The 22,296-nt window shown below is 40.2% G+C and overlaps 1 protein-coding gene across 2 annotated transcripts in view; it reads left to right on the top strand.

Annotated features, from left to right (window-relative positions):
• Positions 1-22,296, top strand: part of CGNL1 (cingulin like 1) — a 125,775-nt gene that overhangs the window by 16,329 nt on the left and 87,150 nt on the right. For both annotated transcript variants that reach the window (XM_075006238.1, XM_075006237.1), the window contains exon 2: positions 19,788-21,393. In XM_075006238.1, coding sequence (XP_074862339.1) covers positions 19,807-21,393 — 1,587 coding nt within the window. In that variant the 5' untranslated portion in view covers positions 19,788-19,806. The remainder of the gene's footprint in view (positions 1-19,787; positions 21,394-22,296) is intronic.

Below are 22,296 nucleotides of genomic sequence, written 5' to 3'. Positions count from 1 at the left end.
GGAAGGAGTTTATTCAAGTGTAGCTCTGTTATAAGAGGAATGGAGTGGATGATTGAATCCACAACCAAACATTTTAAATGTACTTTTTTCACTACATCTGCCTCTAACAAAGCATTGGATCCACTATATTTGAATTACATTGTTCCATTATTTGTCCTGCTGAGGTACACTATTCCATGTAAAATGTAAACCTTGATTTCAGATACGATGTAAAAAGGGTGCCTTCTTCATGTCCACTTATTTTGTGACATTTCTTGTTGAAGTAGGCTCTGTGTTCACTTCAGTTTTATCAATAAAACCTTTGTTGGTCAGGGTGGCAAAAAAAACCTCCTCCGCGCTCCCACCCCGTCGACTAACAAAAATGTTGCCAGTGAAAAGCGCCAGTGTGGACGGCAGTTTGTTAGCTGGAGATGCCTTCCCAATGACAAATTTGATATTTATGAAAAATAGAGCATATCCACTCCAAAGCTTTACCAAGTACTCATCAAGTATAGAAATAAGGTCTCAGAAAATTCAAAGTGAATCCTCTAATTGAGTTTAAAATCTTTTTAAAATGGGCCTTCAAGCATCTGTGAGTCTCTTTTGTTCTTAACAATCTTAGTAATGGAATAACACATAATAGCAATAATGGAATACACAGTTTTTCTGTATAGTTAAAATGCATTACAATTTTCTGCATAGGCTATATGTGGAAGAAAAATTAAAGGTAAAAATCGTGACCAGGATATTGTAATTATGCCCAACCCAAACCAAACATTACAAACCCAAGGAAATGCAGAGTTAGGTGTAACTAAAGATACCCATACATATTAGTGCAGGGATTTGCACAGTTAAGACTTCTAAACAGGTTTGGATTTCTTTTAATTGAAACCTTAATTAATTTCCTATTTTCTGTATTGACAACTCAGGTAAGAGTGCTAACTGCAAACTGGAAAAAAAAGGGTAGAATAATGTTTTGAGCTGAAAGTGGAAAAGGTGCAAACACGAACAGCATACATTATATTTACTGATTTATTTATTTTTTTTTAAATCTTTTATGTGCCCATTAGTTGAGAGTGATGCTCTCTGACTACCAAAATTACCTATTTGAACAGGTTAGTGGTTTGTTTTCACTGGACTTTTCCTCACAGTAAATGATTACCTGGTAACTTGAGGTACACATCATATCTGTAAAGCAGGCATGTCAAACTCAAAGCCTTCTTGGGGCTGCACAAACGAAAACTGATAGCTTTCAGGGCCACCAAAGAAAATGTGCTACTATTGGAAAGTTATAAAGTGTTTTAGGTATGTTTTATGTAAAAATTTGAGATGCTTGGTAAGTTTGAGATTTTGCGTAGACATCATTATTTGTGCAATTGCAAAAATGGACATTTATTGATATAAAATGAATATAATACATTTTGTGATTTTATTTGGGAATAAATAAATAAAAAATATTAAATCACTTTTTTTTTTTTTTTTACTGTTCAACTCTGAGAAGCAAGTACAACAGTGGCATATGAATAAAATATGATCTCATGGAATTTTCAAATTAAAACCTGCAGCATTTCAGTCCTGAGTATTCTTCCCAGAGAGCTGACACCACTGTTGTGATACCAGTCTTTCAATATTTTTTATAGCATGAAAAGCTATAGAAAAGACACATCTAGCAGTGAGGAAAGAAAGGCGTAGAAAACACTGATGATAAAAGCAGACCAGGGAGAAAAGCCGAATCAGAAAAACCAAAACATCATGAAGAAAGAAAGGACAGATGGTTTTACAGTGAAAATGCAAATTCAGGTGTCAGGATGCATGCATTCTATGGCTAGCTCTCCACTCTCTGGGTTGTCAGTTTCATCTCTAAAAATGAGGATAACCTACCACACAGGAGAGTCATGAGTTTCAACATGAATGAATGAATGGGCTTTGAGATTTGTGGCTGGAAGGAACAACAGCAAGAGTTAATTTAAAGGAGCAGTGTCTCAGGGGAATGGAGCTTACAGACTTAGGCTGTTCGAAGAAAGTGGCATGCTAATGAATGGCCTGAAATATGCTTGAGACGCAGATGCAAATTCCCCACATCTCATTAGCATAAGGTCATGTGCTTTGGAGTCTGGAAGACGTTCCTCCAGACTCCAAAATGCTGTTTAGAAGCGCAGTCCCAGGGGGGTCTTTCGGGAAGAAGGGGCCTCTGGAAGAAGGACTTCATTCCAGAAGACACCCCCCCAGGGGCTGTGCTTCTAAGTGGCATTTTGGAGTCCAGAAGAACGTCTTCCAGACTGTAAATCACGTGACCTCATGCTAATGAGGCATGGGGAAATTGCATCTGCACCTCATTAGCATATTTTGGGCCATTTATTAGCATGCCACTTTTGAGAAACTTCCTGAGAGAATAGAGATTAGAGCTGAGAGAAACTGATCACCACCAGCTCGCTGGTGGAATGCCCCGATGTTAGGTTGCTAAGGGGTGTACTTAAGTTGGAATGTTTCATTACACAGTATTTGCTTTGTCAATCACTGTAACCAGGTTTGAATGATGCTTTGGCTGATTTTATGTATTTCCTTCTCACCTTTGTACAGAGTGGGTACAACACAGTGAAACCCCTCTCCTGCCCCAAGAGCAACCTCTCTCCCCATAGGGAGGTTAGGGATTCCTCCACCCCCTTTCGGTGGCCATAGAAGACATCACAATCTTATTTTTTTTCCTGTATAGAGGAAGCAGGGAGAGAGGAAGGGGGTGCTGGGTGGGACTGGATGTTCCCCAGTAGGAGAAAGGGTGATGCAGAGGGAGAGCAGGTCAGGATCTCACAGCTTCTGTGGCTGTTGTCCAGAGTATGGAGAGAAGATTTCCTTTCAGTTCTACTGAAGGAGAAACACTGCATTCCTGTCCCCTCCAGTTTACACTGCACTCCCCCCTGCTTCTGCCAATTTTTTTGCACTTCCGTCTTGACGTTCTGGGGTTTACACTGCATTTCCCCCACTGCACTGTGTTCTCCCCCCTTTCAGATTCTCTGGGCCTTGCATTCTTCCTCCCCCCACCACTGCATTGCAGCCCCCATTGCACCACCCTCTGACCCCTTGAGGCCTGCACTGCTCCCTGTTGCAGTGCAGCCCTCATTGCACTGCTACCTATTGCAGCGTAGCCCGCAATGTGCTGACCCCTCCCATATGCATCTTCACCAGGCCTCCTGAGGCTTGCACTGCCCTCCAGGCCTTTTATGGCTTGCACGGTCCCCAAAACAGTACCCCCAGACCTCATGAAGCATGCACTGCATCCCCGTACCACCTCCCCATATTACTCTGCTTTAAGCTCCTTGGCTGCCCCTTGCTCTGCCCTTGACAGCTTCCTATCTGCAAATGCCCCATGCAGGCATCTACCTCTGTCTCAACCAAGGTGGGTTTCACTGTCCCTCTCTGTAGAGCAGTCACGCACCCTATTCTGGCATGTGTGAGTGGCAGGGGGAGGGACAAACAACAATCCCACCTCTGGGCTGTCTGGTGCATGCGTATTAATAACCCCTTGGTTCCCTGTGGTTATAATAAGCATGCACCAGACACTCACAACCCGAGGAGACAGGATTGGTGTTTGTCCCACCCCCTGCTGCTCATGCGTGCCAGAGGAGGGTGTGACCAGGAGGGCTGCACTTAGATATTTTATTGACATCCAGTCACAGGCTGCAAAAAACACTCCATGGGAACTGCATGAGGCCCCCTCAATGTGAGTTTGACATGGCTGTGTGTAAAGTTTAGTATGAATACTCCCCATTCGTTTTTTCCAGGCTCTATCAATTGTTCTTTGTCCAAGGAATCAGCCTTGTGTCTTCTTTTAGATGAATGTCTACATCAGGGCTGATCTCCACTCTGAAACTCCGAGTGTAGGAAGTGAGGGGCCTGCAAGAGACCTTAAAAATACCTTACTTCTGTAGACTCTTCTTTAAAAAACTTGTCTGGGTCACAGATCCACTGACCCTGGGAGGTAGCTGCCACCACCCAAGTTGGAGGAAAAAAACTCTTTAAAGCCCAGGAACACACACTTGGGATGTCTCTCTACAGAGTAACCCCAAGCTTCGCTCCACCCTGAGGAGAGAACTTGAAAACAAAGAGGAGAAATTAAGCTGCAATCTGATACCTCACCTTTCAGTCTTAGGCATAGATATACACAGACCTTCCTGCAGGACAGGGGTGAGAACACTTTTTATGTTGGGCCTCACTTTTCATCCATGTAATTAGCAGGGGACTCCCCAGCCTGTCTAATGTAATACAAACTGACAGAAATTTCGGTTATGTTCATATGGAAAAAATCCCAACCTTTTTGGTTCATTTAAGAAAGCAAGTATGTAGAATATAAAAACATTATCAATTGGTATATAAATGTGAATACATATGGATAAAAATAGTAACATATTTCAATATTTTTAATTAGATTGATGAGCAAGAGAGAGCAGCTGATCATGCTGTGCCCCCCCTTGTGAAATTTCATGTCCCCACCAGGCAGCATGTCCCCCACTTTGCGCACCCCTACTCTAGGGCACAGAAATCAAATCGTTGCCTTAAAAAGATAATTTATAAACAAAACAAAAATAAAGTATTCTTGATTGCTAGGATTTATAAAGCAACTAAAAAGTCAAGATTAGACAACAGAGAATTACTTCCCTCAGATTCAGTTTGGAAGTTAGAGAGTATAAGGGAAATACATCAACAAACCTAAAAAGTTGCAAACTAAACCCAAAAAAAAAAAATAGCCTGAGCACGTCTGACTAAACATTTCCTTCTACTTACATATCTGTATGCCCAGATTTTGTTGTGGCCAGGATGTTTACTGGATTATTAAAACGTCATAGGATTAAGCATCTTGGTCTATTTGCTCCAGCCAGAGAACAAAAAAGGCCCCTCTCAGTAGGCAAATGCTTCAGTTCAAACACTTCCTTTCTCCCCGCTTTTGCTCACCTGGATGCTTGCCAACAAAAAATCTATTCTGTCTAGGTTTAACCCTTTGCAGGCATTCATTCAAGACCATCTATCTAAATCTGTTTTTGAAAGCCTGGTCTAGACACCGTTGTCCCAGTATAACTATTTTGGTGAGGGGGAAATAAATCTATTTTTACTGACATGGTTATACCAGTTTATCCCCTAGTGTCGACACAGCAGTACTGGTTCAAAGATGCCTTCTACTGATACACTTTAGTCTTATTTCTGTATGCGAGTAAGCTATACTGATATAACTGTATTCACATGAGAGGTGTTGTATTGCTTTAAAAATAACCAATATTATTTAAGCAGTACGATTTTTGTATGTAAACAAGGCGTTAGGTTCTTTTTGAGGGTTATTTGAAAGAGTGCATGATAACCGCAAAGTGAAGAAGAGGTTGTTGGTTTTTTGTTTTGTTTTTTTGTTTTTTTAATTCATCCTTCAAGGAATATAAAGAGGTTTTGTGTCCTTTCAGTACTGGCAAAGCAGCCCTAAACAGACGCAGAGCAGTCCTTGTTTACATCTCTGTAGGAAATAGTCTCCGAAAGACTTTCTTTTACAAATGTTAGATTTTGCCTTTAAGCGTCTAAAAATATGTACAGGATACTCTCATTATTTACAGAATAATGATATCATTGAGCTGTATTAAGATAATGTCTTTTGGAACAAAATAAAAGCTTCCAAGGCGTACAATTGGAGGAAAATGTAGTCAAACAACGAAAAGCCTCTTGTGGAGAAGGGTTTGGTCATATCAGATGTTTGAATTCAAACCAGCTATTGTATTGGAAAGCACAAACTTCTTTTAGAACCTAAAAGTTTCTTCACATTACTCAGCATTGGTTTTTGTCATTTTTATTGCACTTTAAAAGAAAATTCTACAAAATCAGCTTAGATAAACCAAGGCAAAATTCTGCTTAGTATAATTGGCTACGCATTTCTCTTAATCTCTTTGGTAAGTTTGGCAGAAAATCAAAGGCAAAACTGAATACGATCATGTGGGTTTTTTTTAAACTATTTAAAGATCATTAGGTCCTTGTACATGCAGAGAACTGGTACTACTTTAACTGTCTGGTCCAGCTGAAGTGGTAGAACCGAACCAGTGTGAAAGAGAGTATACTGGAATAAGTGTTTTATTCTTCTATAGTTTATCTTGTATTGGAAGGGAAAATGTTATTTTGATATAAGCACAATAAATACATCTACACTGGAGATGATGAACGCAGATGAACTCGATATAAATTAGAAGGATTTGGTCCATTCAATTTGAAATTCTCTGTTTTCATCTTTGTTTTCCTCTTTTTTGAAGCCATTTCAACCCCATTTTAATTATACCAATTTTATTTCACATTTAATTTCAGTTTTGTTTCTTAAAATGCATGTTGCCCTTCACAGCAGGAATGCCACAAATTTCCTTTTCCTTTTCAAAATCAAGACTTTATTAGCAACACGATCAAAACACAGACATAGTATCATATCCCACAATGCACTACACTTATTAAAAGGGGATGAGCCAATGTTTTGAGATTACATATTGCATGCTATTTAGACATGGATTGTTTGTTTTTGGGCTGTTAGATGTTCGCTATTTATCAAAAATAATCAAAAGAGGGTTTTTTGTTTGTTTTTGTTTTACTTTGCAATTAGAGCATTGGGAGCCACACACACATCCTTAGAGAGCTGCGTGTGGCTCCAGAGCTGCAGGGTGTAGACCCCAAGGTTAGACAAACACCTGTCTGGAATGCCCTAGACAGTACTTATTCCTGCCCTGAGTGCAAGGGACTGGGTTAGTTGACTTTTCAAGGTCCCTTCCAGTGCAGCTTCTGATTTTGAGAGAGGTCATCCCCCACGGAGCTTGGCCCATAGGCATATGTGAGGCTGAATGACAGCTGCTGTATGTGAATGAGTTGGTATGGAAATGCAGCGTACAGTTCTGGTGAACTGGTTTTACATTGAATGTTTTGGACTAGTTAACAAAGCAAAGTATTCCAATTTGGGTTGAACTGACCAGAAATGTAGTTTTTCATTTTGATTTTTGAGACCGAAAATCAAAACGTTTTGGCAAAACCCACCATTTTTTGATTGAAAATCTCTCAATGGTAGCTGTGAAATGCAGGTGTTCCTTTTCTAGAAGTTTCAAGGTTGCGAGGAGAGTTTTATGTGTGGAAATAGTGGATGGTAGAGGCATTAGCATTCAAATTTCAGAGTGATTACTGTAACCCCATTCTTCTCTCTGAAACATTTTGTGAAGAATGTAGAATACTAATATAATTTTGTGTGTGCTTGGTATGTATGGAAGTAGTCTGTTTATGTTCTGCCTGTCATGATAAACCATCCCAGTCTTCATGGTGCTCTTCAACCTTGATTTGATTTCCCATCAGCATGTGATGCCAACCATTAATCTTTTCAGTGTTGCAGTACTTCCGCTTTCTAAGTAGTAAATAATACTTGCAGTATAGTCAGGCTTCTTGGCTACTCATGATTTCACGTGTAAATCATGAAATTTTGAAATCTGTCATAGGATTTTTCATTCCATTGTGTGGGGAGAGACCCATTTCGTTTTCGAGGGAGAGAACCTGGGATGTGAAGTGTTTTTTGGCTGCTTATAGCTGGAAGCAAATATTTTTAAACCCAGTGGTCTAATTTCCAGTTCTTTATTAAGTGTTGTTTGATGTCACCACAGAAAAAGCTGACTAGTCATATCATAATTCTCACGTTAATTTATTTCCACAGTTGCAATACTGTAGCAGCTTTGCAATTAAAAAGCCATTTGAAAAACTTGTCTGACCATGGTGGCAGGGAGTGGCAGAGGTTCTGAAGACACTGGCCTCACTGGGCCAGAGTTTAGTACAGAGGCATAGAAAGCCTGCTCTGCAAGTTTTAAAATATTATTAAATTGAATCCTTAGTGTGTTACTCTCTGATTTTTTTTTTAACTGGGGGGGCGAGCTGGATGCTATTTATTACATGATTTCTGTGGAGCCAAAAATATATTAGGTGTGGAGAGAAACACTGGAAAGGTGGTGATTTGATCATTCCAGCCACCTAGTGGAAATTGCCAGGTTGCGTCATGGCTTATCCAAGTTTCCGTGCCACAAGAGGCCAGTCCTAAATCCATGACTATCAAATCCCCACTGCTCTCCCCACCTCCTGAGATTTGCCAGAGATTAAATAAAATCCCCTGCCTCTTGTCAGTCCCCACTGGAGGCCAGACCAGTTCCTAATAATTCTAATGTCTCTCACCATCCTAGAGGCCAAAGGAAATACACAGTCTACCCAAAAGCATTTTCTACTTGCAGACCTCTTACACTGTAGGGCAGGATCAATAAAATATTCACCCAGATGCATGTGCAATGATGATCTGTAAGTTTTAGTGTTCTTTTGAATGTACTTTTGGCCTTTCCACATATTATGTTGACTGTTTCCTTTCTTTTGTATCGAGAGTCAGGAAGTCTTTCTTCTCCCAGAGTAATTTCCTGTCTAGTTTTGCTTAGCACATCACCATTTTAACATTGATCTAGCACACAATTGGTTGCTACATGGATCACTGATACTAGCCTTTTGATTTGCTGCATAGAGAATCCCTTGCTTAGTTTAAAGGGTGAGAGCTAAGCTAGTGGGTCAGATTTTCTAATCCTTCAGTGAATGTGTCAGTGTGGGGAAATGCTGCATACAGTTGTAGTCTGCTTAGCCCCTGCTTTTCATTACCTGTAGCTTTGCAGTCTTCAGTTTACTGTGTGATACTTGTTCAACAATTTTTGCATATTATGTTGTTATTCTTAATGTATGAGTTAGATGCAGTAAAAAAATCAAAATAATTTGAGACCAAGGAGTCACTCAGTGGAATTAATAACAGGCAAACATCATTCGGTCAGCTTGTAGGATTCGTAACTGTTGAGAAATGTGAATCCTGTAGCTGAATTTTTAAATAATTTTAATCTCATGTGAAAATAGGATTAGTCAAATCAGGACATCAGTTGATGAATGCAAACATCAGGAATGGTATAGGCCCACAGAAATATTTATAATCCCCTATAAATGAGGGTTATAGCATAAACTAACATGAAATAGGTTTCAGTTGAACCAAAGTAAGCAGTGGCCCTATATTCACTTTGAAACCCATCTCCTTCATCCCTCTGAAATTGTTAATTGAGGTGCTTTGACTAAATAGAATCTTTTGGCTAAAATTACAAGTAAAGGCAACAGAAGTGTAGAGTGTGACAAACCTTTTGTCATAATCTCTATTTGCAGTGGCTTTGGTAGTACGCGTGGAGTTGACATGGTTTCACTCTTGTCTGAGTCAGCCCCTGGATCTTTAATTTAATTCTCCTGTAAAATTTGGACTCGCCTGCAATGAAAGTTGGATTTAGAATGCTTGTTTGTGAGTAAATCCAGCTGCTTAGTCCAATACAATACAACTGCAAAAAGCCAAGCTAAAAGTTTCTTGGAATGTTTTCAAATTTTCCAGGTGAAGGTGTTGCTCAATAAAATTTGGCACAACATGAAGCACTGGATACAATGTTCCTAGGCAGAAAACATCAAAAAATTATGGTTCTAAGTTGCAGCTAAATTTTTGATCTTCGAAAGAAGCTGGGGCTTGTCTCTCCTGGACTATAAATTTTCTATTTAATTGCAACAAGAAGAATATTTTGTAAACAATTTGTTACAATTAATTACTTCCCATAACCAGATGAATCAGCACATTGTCCTTGTGATGATTTTCACTTCATAAACAAGAGAGGACTTAGTTATTGTTAAGAATGGTGAGCTTAGAAACCAGTGTCTAGAAAAATTATTGAAAACTCTGTTCCTATCCTTAAAGAAAATCTTGTCCCCTGTGCATTTGAAAAAGACTTAAAGTGTGTACCTTTCAGAGCACCAGGCAGTTTTACTGCTTTGAAACTACATAGCAAAAATGTGATACTCAAACCATAAGTAGATACTGAAGGGGTGTGCAACCTTTGGCTCTTTAAGGACTTCTTGAGGCTCCTGATGCCATAATATTTCAGTATGCTTGTATACTTAATGATTTGATTTGGTATTTATCAGCTGACAGGTGCCAACCTATAAAATACAGTTTATGAGCAGAGGATTTCAGTTATCAAACTGGCAAAGACAGTTTTTGTGTCTAGATGTACGTTACTTAGACAGCTTGGGCACATCCACCCTACAGTAATCTGTCAACAAGTCCCAGTCAGAAGAAATCTTCCCACAAAACTTCTGTTGACAGTTTGTGTGTACATGCAAAAGCAGCTTGAAACGGCAATCCACTCTGTTGACAGAGAGTGTTCACACAGGCCGGCCACTTTGTCGACAGCATGCATGCAGGAAGGGCCTTGGATGGGGTCACAAGGCCAGCAAGTCCTTCTCAGGCTGCTTGCCCTGTGCGCCCTTAAAGGGCTCCCCCCACACTAGTGTGCAGGAGGCAGCTGAGGCTTTGCAAGCCCCAGGAGGGACAGCAGAGCTTGTGCAGGGAGCGCACACAGACCGAAGGAGACTCCCCATACTGTGCCACAGTCCGTGGACCCAGAGCAGCCTCCCCCCTCCCCCTGAGGAGCTGCAGCAGCCACTGCTGATTGTCACAGTGGCCATGATTCACCTTCTGTTGCAGCCTGTATGCCACCCTGCTGTCAGGACCCCATCCCTGCTGTCCTCGGGGCGCCCCCACCCACAGCCACCTGCACAGATCATCAGGTGGCTGTGGCATTACCCGACCAGTACTGACTGGTGGACCCATGTTGTTGTGGGTGAGTGGAATGACTAGCAATGGTTGCAGAACTTTAGGATGAGTAAGGCAACATTCCTGGAGCTCTGTGCCTGGCTCACCCCTGCCCCCTGCAGGCAGGACACCTGCATGCGCCCTGCCATTCCCGTAGAGTAACGTGTGCCCATCGCCCTCTGGAAGCTTGCCACCCCGGGCAGCTACCTTTCTGTAGGGAATCAGTTCAAGGTGGGCAAGTCCCTTGTTGGGTCTGTGCTTATGCAAGTAAGGTAATCTCTGTCCACAGGTGTCACACAGGGAAGGGGAGGGATCCTACCACAGGGGACCCCAGGGGGAGACAAGGGGAGCCCTGTCCCCAGTGGACCACACCATCCTGCCCCACACGGATCGGCAGCCAGACTCCAGTGGAGTGTGCCTTCAGGCATTTGAAGGGTTGCTTCCAGTGTCTCCTCTCCCGCCTAGACACGGGAGAGCCAAACATCCCACAGGTGGTGCAAGTGTGTTGTGCTCTCCACAATAGTGCTGAGAGAAAGGATGAGGCCCTCCCCCAAGGATGGCTGGCTAATGCTGCCCACGGGCACTAGGAGCTGGGCACAGCCCTTAACCAGCAGGCTGACTGTGAGGGGTGTGCATCAGGGAGGCCCTCTGAGAGAGCTTCTCTGACGGCCCCCAGAAACCTCCACCCAGGGCAAACCCTGCAGGGTCCTCGGGCCCACATAGGTAAGGTAAACATATTCATCCCAAACAGCAGTTGAAAATACCTAATGTATGAAGGAAGGTTTTGTTTTTTTTTCTTGTAGCTCTAGATGTGTTGTAATTTTTGCCAGTTACAAACTTGTTGAAAATCATTGCTGAAAAACATGTTATGGTTATCAACGTTTGCATTCCAGAAATAGCACTGGAGATTCTTTTGTATATTCTGTACAGTGAAGCTAATAATATTGGGTGTGTTTGTGTATGTTTTGGGTAAGAAGAGATCTAATCAGATCCAAATCTTCACACACATTTTTGTTCTGAGAACGTACCAAGGACAGGATTTGAATATTTATTCATGCTGCATGTACAGGAAGGTATTTTACAAGAGTGGTAAATATAACTAGAAGAAGATTAATGAAGTTTCTGAATTAGAAGGGTTTGAGACAAATTTTGATGAGGTCAACAAGTCTTTAAAGATGGGCGCATGTTTAAGCACAGTGGTTTCTCTTTTCATTATATGGATGTTGGTTTAGTCATTAACATTTTTAGGGCAATGATTTATAAGGACAACAAGCACACTTTAATTGCTTTTATAGTTGGTTGAAAAATAAGCAAGAGCATCTTTACTCCATTAGCTTCCAATTAGAGCAATGTTTTGGTTCTTTTACACCTTGCAAGATATAAGAGGAAGTGTGGGATTATGAGCTAAATACATGTGATAGATGTTTTTGTTAAAAGTTCACATCTTTCAGAACAGGAGCTGATCAGAAAACTTCAAAATTTCACTGAACGAAACAAAAAAATCAAAATTTACCTATTAATCTTTTTTTTTTTTTTTTAAATCATCGTCTCAGGATGTCTTTAGATTAAAAAAGCATAACTACAGTGGTTCATGCCTGATCCATACTTTGATGTTTATTGTAGCAATAAGAACTAGAAATATCAGTGAGAATTTTTTTTTTTTATCTCAAATGATTTCTTGGAATCTGGAGCCTGGTTTGGTAGCCCAAGATGCATTCCATTATATAAGTGGTCCTTGCATGTAACCATTTAGTGATAACTATATATTTGATGCCAATAAATAAAACAATCTAAAGCAAGGTTTGCTCCACATCTGACTTATTACCTTTCCTACCTCATACGGGTGTTGAGGATTAATGTTTGCACTCAGCCTCAAAGAAATTAATCCAATGCATAAATGATGGATATTATTATATTTAGAACTTTTTTATTTCTACAGGCTTTGTTCTTGTATTAGGAAATTTAACTATTTGGGTAAATTCATGTGACTCCCAAAATTTCTTTAAACATGAATACGTTTGTTCTGTAGAATTTTTCTGTAGAAAATCAAGGAAATTATGTCCTCCTTCAGGCTGGTATACAGAGAGGGTGCAAATGCCATCCCTCCCTCCCCAGGCATGAGCAGTGGATGTCAGAAGTAATGCCTCCCCCAGGTCTTAGCACTCAGTCTCTCTCTTCTTTCAGTCCTTAATGTCAGTGCTCCTGAAGGCTCAGAGAAGAGGATATTGCAACTTGCAGACTCATGTCTCTTTCCTCAGAAGTGGTTCTGTTAACTTTAAAGTGAACAGCCTTCCACTTTGTTAGACCTATTAGCATAACATAGAACCTGTGAGAGAGGCATTAGGTGGTAAAGCATTTAACAGGCATGATGGAAAAATGATGCTCCACTTCCCTGCCTGCTATCAAAAGAGCCCTGGCACACGTGCAGGGCTGGTGGTAACAGGAGAGCCCAGAGTGAGTGGCAGCCAGGACCATCATGCCCAAGGCAGGTGGGAGAGGCATAGAGCAGCGGGGGCCCCAGAAAGCGGGAGGGGCAGGCTGCTGGGAGGGGCAGGTCCTGCAGGGTGTAAGGGGGAGGACCAGTTGGAGAGCCAAGGGTGGAGGGAGAAGGGCGGGGCAAGGTGTGGGGTGGTATTCCACATTTGCAGGGGGAAAAAAAAGACATATCCCAGAAATTCCAGTATTCAGGCCTGTACTTAGCCATATTTACAGAAATCAGATGCTTAATCTAAAAACTTCCTTTTCTTATGTGCAATTTTAAGACTGTACACTTGATTATTGGGGGGCCGGGGAGGATAGCATTTCAGCTCATTAAATTTTGTGGTCTAATTTGGAATTGAATTGTAAATTAGAAAATAATTTATGAATTAATGTTTTTGATAAAGGTTGTCCCACTGAAAAATTGCCCTGAATTTCTTGTTTATGTTCTGCCTCAAATGTTGTATTCAGAGCACATCAATTGGTGATGGTTTGAGAATTTTTTAGGTTCCTGTCAACATGGCTACCATTACTTGTGGGAGGTGGTTGGGGATGGTTTAATTATGCCAATAGGAGAGCTCTGTCCCCCTGACATAGAGTAGCTACACAGGAGACCTTACAGCGCGCACTGTAGATTTAACCTTAAATTTTTCTGTCTATTCCTGTTGTCTTTTTCTTGAGGGCTATGTCTACACAAGAGGCTTTTCCTGGTAAACCTGGGTTTTTGTCAGGAAAAACCATGGAGCATCTACACGCAAAATGCACTTTGTTGACAGTTTGTCAACAAAACCTAGCACATAGGCCAGCAGCGTTATACCTTTCCCTGTTCAGGTATAACGCCTCTCTCAACAGTGTTCTTTTGACAAAACAGCCCTATAGACGCTCCAGGGCCCTTCAGTAGACAGATAGGGCTTACGGTTCACTGGGCAGCCCTGTTTGCAGCCATTCTGTTCCGAGAGGGCCAGGGAGTCTGGCTGTGCTCTGTCAACTGAGTGGATTGCTCTTTTGACGTGCTTTTCTGTGTAGACACAATCTGTTGACAGAAGTTATGCCAGAAAATTCTCATTTCTGTTGGCAGGGGCTTCTTGTGTAGGCGAAGCCAAGGAGATTAATTATTAATCTTAGTTTGTCAGTAGTGGTAACTTTTGGTTTTTTCCTTAGAGGGCTACTAAACATGTCTTTGTAAGATCAAACCACATTTGGTAGCATGCTGTTGAAAGCTTTCAAGGACTGAGTAGTTTTGTTTGCCTTTCTTTTGTATCACCACTGGTGGCTTTTGCTGTCTAGCTAGTGTCAACAAAGAGTATACTCATGCTTTTGTCCTTGAACTACATGTACATCCTGCTAATTAAATATTAATCATGTTTCTCCTATGTAAAATACTCACATGCAAATATGTCGTGGCTGATTTTTGAGGAGCCTAGTTCTGTTCCAACATACTGATTTCTGCAAATTAGTCTTTCCTTTTTAGTTAAATATTTTTCTACATTTGCTTACATTTTCTGAAAATAATATCTAAACTTTTAAAATACTCTTTTGCTGTCCTTGCAGTTCTCCACTAGTTGTTTATTTAAAGACCATGACGTGTTCAGAACAGGGGCGCGTGTATCAGAGTTTAAAGAACAGGCCTGAACATCTGGGATCTGTCCTGTTCTTCCAGTGACTTGCTACCGTAGTTAGTGCTGTTTGGTTTTTATTTTTTATTCACTTGAGAATTTATTGAGCTGTATAGTCTAATCTGTTTTCTTCCAGATTTTGTTAGCCACCAGGTATTCAGTGCCAATGTTGCTTTTTAAGGTCCTAATCCAAAGCTCGCTGAAAACCATAGGAATTGCTCTACTGTTTTCAGTGCACTTTGGATCAGCCTCAATACGAGGGGGCAAATGTCTATTAGATCTGTCATAACAGGTCTGTTATAATACCTGGAAGCTGTGGAGCAGCTGTGAAATATCATATACAATGGCAAAGGAAACTCAAATATTGTGTGGAAGTGAAGACCTGAAAAAAGAAACATATGAGAATTTATTTCCTTCCATTCTACATCCTCTGCATTTTTTTTCTCCTTTCACTTGGCCTTCCCTGTTTTCTTTCATTCTGTTGTTCAGTTTCTGTTGTGTAGTTTTGTGCCATTGAGAAGAAATTGAATTGGCTGGTGACTAGCAGATGGTTTAGTGGTGAGCTGGACTGTGCTTTTAGATCGAAAAAGTCTATCAGATTCTGTGTGTTGCCTGAAACCCTCCTGTGCGTCACAGGGTAAAACTAACTTAAAACTTCTTACAGGTAGTATCCTATGGCAACCCAGTTCCCTGCCAGATCTTTAAATAACTCCCTGCTGGCTTTTGCTGCTGCTCAGCCAGCTCTTGCTGGAGCTGTGCAACAGGGAGCACCTGCTTACTTACCTGGTCAGTCATAACATCTGAGCGGGCAGGTCTTGCTGAAGTACAGGAGGTGAATGAAACTTTTATAGTTTTCTGTTTTGATACCTTTTATTGTTTGTCCCTTCTGGCCATTTGAATTCCTGACAAATCTTGTGAGACTTCTCCTGGGGGAGAAAAAAACAAGGATCCCAATATCCAGTCATTTCTTCATGTGACCCTGGTTTCTATTTAACATTATTGCTATGGCAGCTGTTGATTGGGTCTCCTGCATTCTTGTTTTATTGTTTGTTTGAGGCTTGGGGAGCATTTATGCAGTGTCTACACTGCACTGCTTTAAAGCTAGAATTTGAGAGAGTGGGTAAAAATAACAATGGAAACAGAACAAAAGGCAGTCTAGTAGCACTTATAAAGCTAACAAAATGATTTATTAGGTGATAAGCTTGCATGGGACAGACCCACTTCTTCATCACCTAATAAATAATTTTGTTAGTCTTTAAAGTGCTACAAGACTGCTTTTTCGGTTTGTGATGATACAGACTAACACGGCTACCTCAATGGAAACAGAAATGGTTTCACATAAAACAAATAGTATAACATAGTTCCTGGAGTAAGTAGTTTCTCAAGTAAAACTGTCTCCCTGTGTTTCCAACCAATATGGCTGACTGGGATGTCTCATGAATGGAAACAAAACAGTCCTTTTGGATTTCCTCTGTGCAACACAGAGAAGTCCTTTTGCCTCCTCCTTATATTCCCAAAATTCGTTTTGTCCCCAGAGTCAGGCTTACCCCACCCCTTTTTTTTATTCCCTGGTGCTAGCTTGATGCATATATCCAGTCAAAATGTGCTTGACACCCCTGCTTTGATTCAAGACTTCAAAACATATTTACCAGTATATATAGATTCCAGTGTATACAGAAAATTCCTTAACTATCTGTAGGGACATCTCGCAATGATTATGAGAATCAGTATGACATAAGCTATTATTAAAGTGCTCACTTGATCATGCCAGCATGAATACAGTTGGAAGTCCCTTGTCTGGTACGCTCAGGACCTGACCAGTCCAAACAAGAGAGCTGGCTGAACCAAGAGAGGTCAATGCCCTTGCTGGCCCCTGTTCATAGGCTCCCACCTTGGCATTGGGCTGTGCTGCTGGCCCTAGTCAGGCTTCTGGCTGCCAGTCCTCTGTCACTGGCTTGCTGGTCCAGTTGTGCTCCTGGTTGCCAGCACCTCTGCTGCACAGAGCTGTATTCGTCCACAAAGTAAGTAAGGTACATATCGGGCCTCAGATTAAGAGAAGCATCTAAATACAAAAAAGTTACTAAATTACATTTTTGGGTAATGCTGTGGGGGCCTCTTAAACTTGACATAGCTTAGGGCCTCAGCATGTCTTAATTCGGCCCTGATGCTGATGGACCCCCTGCCAGCCCCCCTCTCAGCTGCCAGGGCTCTCTGGTCTGGCAACATCCGTAATCTCTCGCTGGATCAGAGAGTCCCAGACCAGAGAAGTTCAAGTATAGTATCAAAACCAATGCATTCAGAGGGCTTCTGAGTGTTACACTTTGTCACATAACTACCATTAATTCCTTAACCTTGGGAGGCAAACTCTGTTTGGTACAGGTGTAACAGAACCCTAACCTCTTTAAAAGGCCTGGTAACTCTGTTAGGATGTTACTCCTTATTTTGAATTCAGTACTGCTAACCTAAATGCAATCCTGCCACAATTAATCTTCCTCTGGCAGACTTAAGTATTTGACACACTGTCTCTGGTTTGTAGTCATTGTCCCTCTCCCTCTTGTAGGTGATCTTATGGACATCTTGTATTTAAAGAGACGGTGCAAGTGAAAACAAAAGAAATATCTCTTATGGAAAACAGATTTCAATTTTTAAATTCAAATGTATACTGGTTTGATGTTTCTGTGAAATGAAACAGCTTTGGTACATGTTAAACCTCTCTAGTCCGGCACCCATGGGTTCTGACTGCTGCTGAACCAGAGAACTTGCCAAACCATGGGAGGTCAATATTGTCTAGCAGAATTACCAGCACTTCCACTGCTTCCTGGGCTGGTAGAAGACATTTAGGAGTAAATTACAGCTAAATAACAGCATGGAACACTGAAACTGGGACTGGTGACTAAAAACTTTGAGACCAAAGAAAACTTGGCCACACCCATGATAAGTGAATATTTGGCTAACTAAAATAATGTTGGACCATGGATGTTGCTGAATCAGAGAGTGTCAGACTAGAGATGTTCAACCTGTAGGTAGCATTGGTGCTCCAGATGGTATAATTGAAATACCAAATTTGGGACTATGCACAGTATTTTTTTTCCACTTCTACTGCTTACCACCAGGTTGTGGTGATTAGTTTTCTGGAGCTAGCCAAAAGCAATGATACTGCAATCAGGACTACTGCAATGGCAGGATTGTTTAGTTATTTTTTTATTGCATAATAAATCAATATTGGTTGCACTGTGTTTTATGCAGGTGCAATGGTAGCTCTAAAAGGGATCACTTTCACAAACTTATATAACTTAGAATGTTTTAAACAAAAATATTGCAGCCTGATAGTAAAGTTTTTGCAGGACTCAAGATAGCAAAACATTAGGAAACAGTGACACATTTCCTTTGCTGAAAACAAATGTTGAAAGACAAATGGATGAAAGCAGAGCTTTGGAAGTGTGAGGATATTCAAGCTCCTTCCACTAGTTCAGTTATCTAAAAACTATCTATGTTTCCTTTCCTGGGGCATGCAATCATTCTCTTCATAGTAAGGCTGATGCTATTAGCTGCTTTGTGACCATTTATGTGGGAGGGGTACATACTGCCAGTAAAAAGCTAGAAACATGCAGAATAAGAGCAACATAAAATCAAAAAAATACTTGAATTCCAACAATTTCTCAGGGTAGAAGGGTTATATTTTAAAAAAAATGTCTGAAATCTTATTGACAAGTGGTTACATCGGTGTTTGCTACACCAGTATTGGACCTTTGCCCACATCAATTGTTAGATGTTCCTTTCAGTTTCTTCACACTTTGATTCCGAACTTTTGCGTATCAGATAAGTTCATTTTGCTGCACATTGCCATTCACTTTCACAGATACACTCAATGAATAAGAGCACCTTAACCATTTAAGATGATACAAGAATACTTTTTATTACTAGTATTTTACGTACAGTTTTCAAGTTATGCAATGTTATAATTGGTAAATGGAATGGTCAGGAAAACACATAAATGCAGTGTTAGTAAACACGTATAAATAAGGTATTTTTGTTTGTTATGGTTGGACTACATAAGTTTTCATAAGGGCAGATAAGATGTAATCATGAACCCTTATATAGCCTACTTGCTCATATTTTTACAAAATTAGAATATTAGCTTTTAAGTAACCAATAAAAATGCAGTGTTACCTGTTGCACACTCTCCTACTTCGTTCTTCGTCACTGGCACACTTGTGCCATCTTGTAGGTGACAGGTCCGGCATATGTTAATTCTTCTTCAGACAGATTGATGCTTGGTTAACTTTACTAGCATATTTGTCAATCTTACTAGTGTCAACTAAATCAGTTGCTGTGTTTACATCGTTAACAGCCATTTCCAATATAATCATATCCCCGAGTCAACACAGTTACAGTTGGCAAAATGGTAGTGTTGCTAAAAATTATGTGAGGTTCATCCCATCTTTTAGGATCTGTATTTCTATTATATGAAATCCTCTTTTCCTCCTCACACATCAGGGTATGTCGACACTTTTATGTTATTATTTGGAGATTTGGAAATCTCTGCAGAGCTCCTGCCATGGAACGTGTGGCTAATAAAAAAAAAAAAAAAAAGGATAAAAATATGCAGAAAATAAATACATTATGAGTTTTGCTTTTTTCAGAATTTTCCATGAGGTTTATCAAAGGTCTAAGTGTCTTGTTGAAATTTAAAAACATTTTATCTTGGAAGTGGTTTGGTTCAGAGTATGAAGCAGTGGACTAGGAGTAAAGGGACATGGATTCTAGTCCTTATCTGCCATTTACTTGCCCTAAGATTTTGTGCAAACCATTTTATTTTCTGTGCATCGTCTTCTCTGTATTTAAATAGTTCCCCTCACCAGCTGTTTAAATATTTTAGATCTCTGCAGAAGGGAACATTATGTTAAATGATCAGTGCTATTTCTTATTAGTAAACACAAGTCTTGTGATTTTTTGATCAGCATTCATGCTTTCTCTAATCAAATAAGCAAACAAAATTAAATCTTATCTGTATGTCCTTTTTTTCATAGCTGAAAATCTGTGTTAATCATGGAGCCCTATTTTGCTGGTTTCAAGCATGTGCAACAGGACTGTGGTATTCATTTCAAGCTTGCAAATGATGAGGTGCATAAACTTAAAAATATGCAACACTCCAAGCCTGGATCTTATGGTGTCAGTATTCGAGTCCAAGGAATCGATGGGCATCCCTATTTAGTACTAAACAATACGGAGGGGTGTTTGTCAGAAAGCCCATCTTTGTCTGAAAATGGGCCCCAGTTTACATCTCCGACAATTAATAGCTCAGCTCTAAACACCAATACTGCTCTTAAATTGGGGGAGAAAAATAGTGAATATATGAAGTTTTCTGGAACACAGTCCACAGAGCCTTGCGCATTCAAAAGCCTAAAACAAACCAATATGAACAATGGAGAGAATGGAGTCTTGGATTCTAAAGTTGGGCCATTAAAACCCTCCAATTTGTTGAACTTTCAAAGGCATCCTGAGCTTTTGCAGCCATATGATCCTGAAAAAAATAACTTGAACTTGGATAGTTACCAGTCTTCTGTGTGCAATAAGTCTAAATCTCTTGCAGATGAAGGCAAGATTGAAACAATGCCTTGGACTTCTTCATCTAAAATAGTAACTCTGCAAAAAAGCCCACAGCCTGTGGAGTCAGCCAAATCAAATGTGAAAACAATTCATTGGAACAGGTCTATAGCAGTGGGAGATCAAAATAACCATGCATCTGAGAGCCCCAGTGTTACCAGCAGTCTAAATGAAGAGAGTGTAACTGAGTCACTTTCATCAAGTGGTGAATCCCCACATGTTAGCCCATCAGGCCACCCAGAAAGAAAGAAAACTAGACCAGATGTTCTTCCTTTTGGCAGACAAGATTCAGCTGGACCAGTAGTGGATGGGTCTCGAAGATCATCATCTTCATCAGCCACTCCAACTTCTGCAAATTCCTTATATAAGTTTTTATTGGATGATCAAGAGTATGCTATCTATGCTGACAATGTTAATCGACATGAAAACAGAAGGTATATCCCATTTTTGCCTGGAACGGGCCGTGATATTGACACTGGGTCACTTCCTGCAGTTGATCAACTAATTGAAAAATTTGATAAGAGAATTGGTCCACAGAGAAGAGGTAGATCAGGAAAAAGGAACAGAATTCACCCAGATGATTATAAAAGATCAAGAAGCGTTGACAGTGTACTGTCTTTAGACCTGGAGGAGAATTCACACTATTTAGAAGAGTTTAGAAACAACTTTGGTAAATCAACAGAGCACTTGCTAAGGCCAGCAAAAATTTGCCTTCAGAAACAGTTATCTCTTGAACAAAAGTTGCCTTCCTTGGATACACATGTTGCTGCTCAAACTGTTGGCAAATTACAACCAACCACTCAAGCCATTCAAAATACTCATTATAATTCATTGCAACATTGTAAAGAAAAGAAGGTTAATGGAGAGAGTCTGATGTTTAGTTCGTCCACACTTCCCGTACAGAATAAAAAAGAGGATGTTAAAACAGTAACTACTACTCTCTTATTGCGAAACCGAATTACAATCCCACCCGACCCAGGAACAAAGAAGATTTTAGTAAAAACATTTTCTTCTGCCCCAAATACACAGGTAACTGTCAATCTGAAATATGTTTTTTTAATTTTAACTTACACAGTGAAGTGCACATTTTGTACCCTGTAGTTTATTATTAGCTCAAACTCCCGTGGTGTTTAATGGAAATTTGACCTCTGGAAGAACTGCAAGATGGGTTTCAATAACAGTAAATATAAACAGTTATTCTGTGGGTGAGGCAGTAGAAAGGCAAATTTAAAGAACATAGTCACATTCCTGTTTGGGGGAGGGTTCAGAGTGTTATTGTGGAAGAATGTGTTATTTATGCCTAAAACATGCTCACTGCACAAATTACAGCACAGAGGAAAAGGTGTAAGTGTTTGTATTTTTAAACAGGGTAGATCTCCTGTTTGCTCAATAGTAGTATGTAGACCCCAGAGATATACTTGGTAATTTTATGATTATAGTAAGATCAGTGGCATTTTTTAGGATTGTCAGAATGGAGCAAGCACACTGTATCTTTTAACTGTAGGGACTGATCAGAAAGCAACTGAAGTCCAAGGGAAACTCCCATTGACTTCAGTGAGCATTGACCTATGCCCTCAATGAACTTCTTCCCTGGTAACAAAAATTGCTATAGTAGAACCTCAGAGATACAAACTGACCAGTCAGCTGCATGTCATTTCAAACCGGATGTATGTAATCAGCAACAATGACCACAACAAAAGGTGTGAATACTGCATAGTACAGTACTGTGTTAGACATAACTACTAAAGCATGAAAGTAAAGTTGACTTTTTTGTTTTTTTTTAAGGGTTGACAAAGTATGTAAACTGTTTCAGTGCTTGTTTCATTTAAATGAAGATAGTTAAAAGCAGCCTTTGTATTCTATGTAGTAAAGTTTCAAAGCTGTATTAAATCCAATGTTCAGTTATAAACTTTTGAAAGAGCCATGTTTTGG

This window comes from Carettochelys insculpta, chromosome 12 (assembly GCF_033958435.1).
Source record: "Carettochelys insculpta isolate YL-2023 chromosome 12, ASM3395843v1, whole genome shotgun sequence".
In the NCBI taxonomy this organism is placed as follows: Eukaryota; Metazoa; Chordata; order Testudines; family Carettochelyidae; genus Carettochelys; species Carettochelys insculpta.
This window is presented reverse-complemented; position numbering and strand designations above follow the sequence as displayed.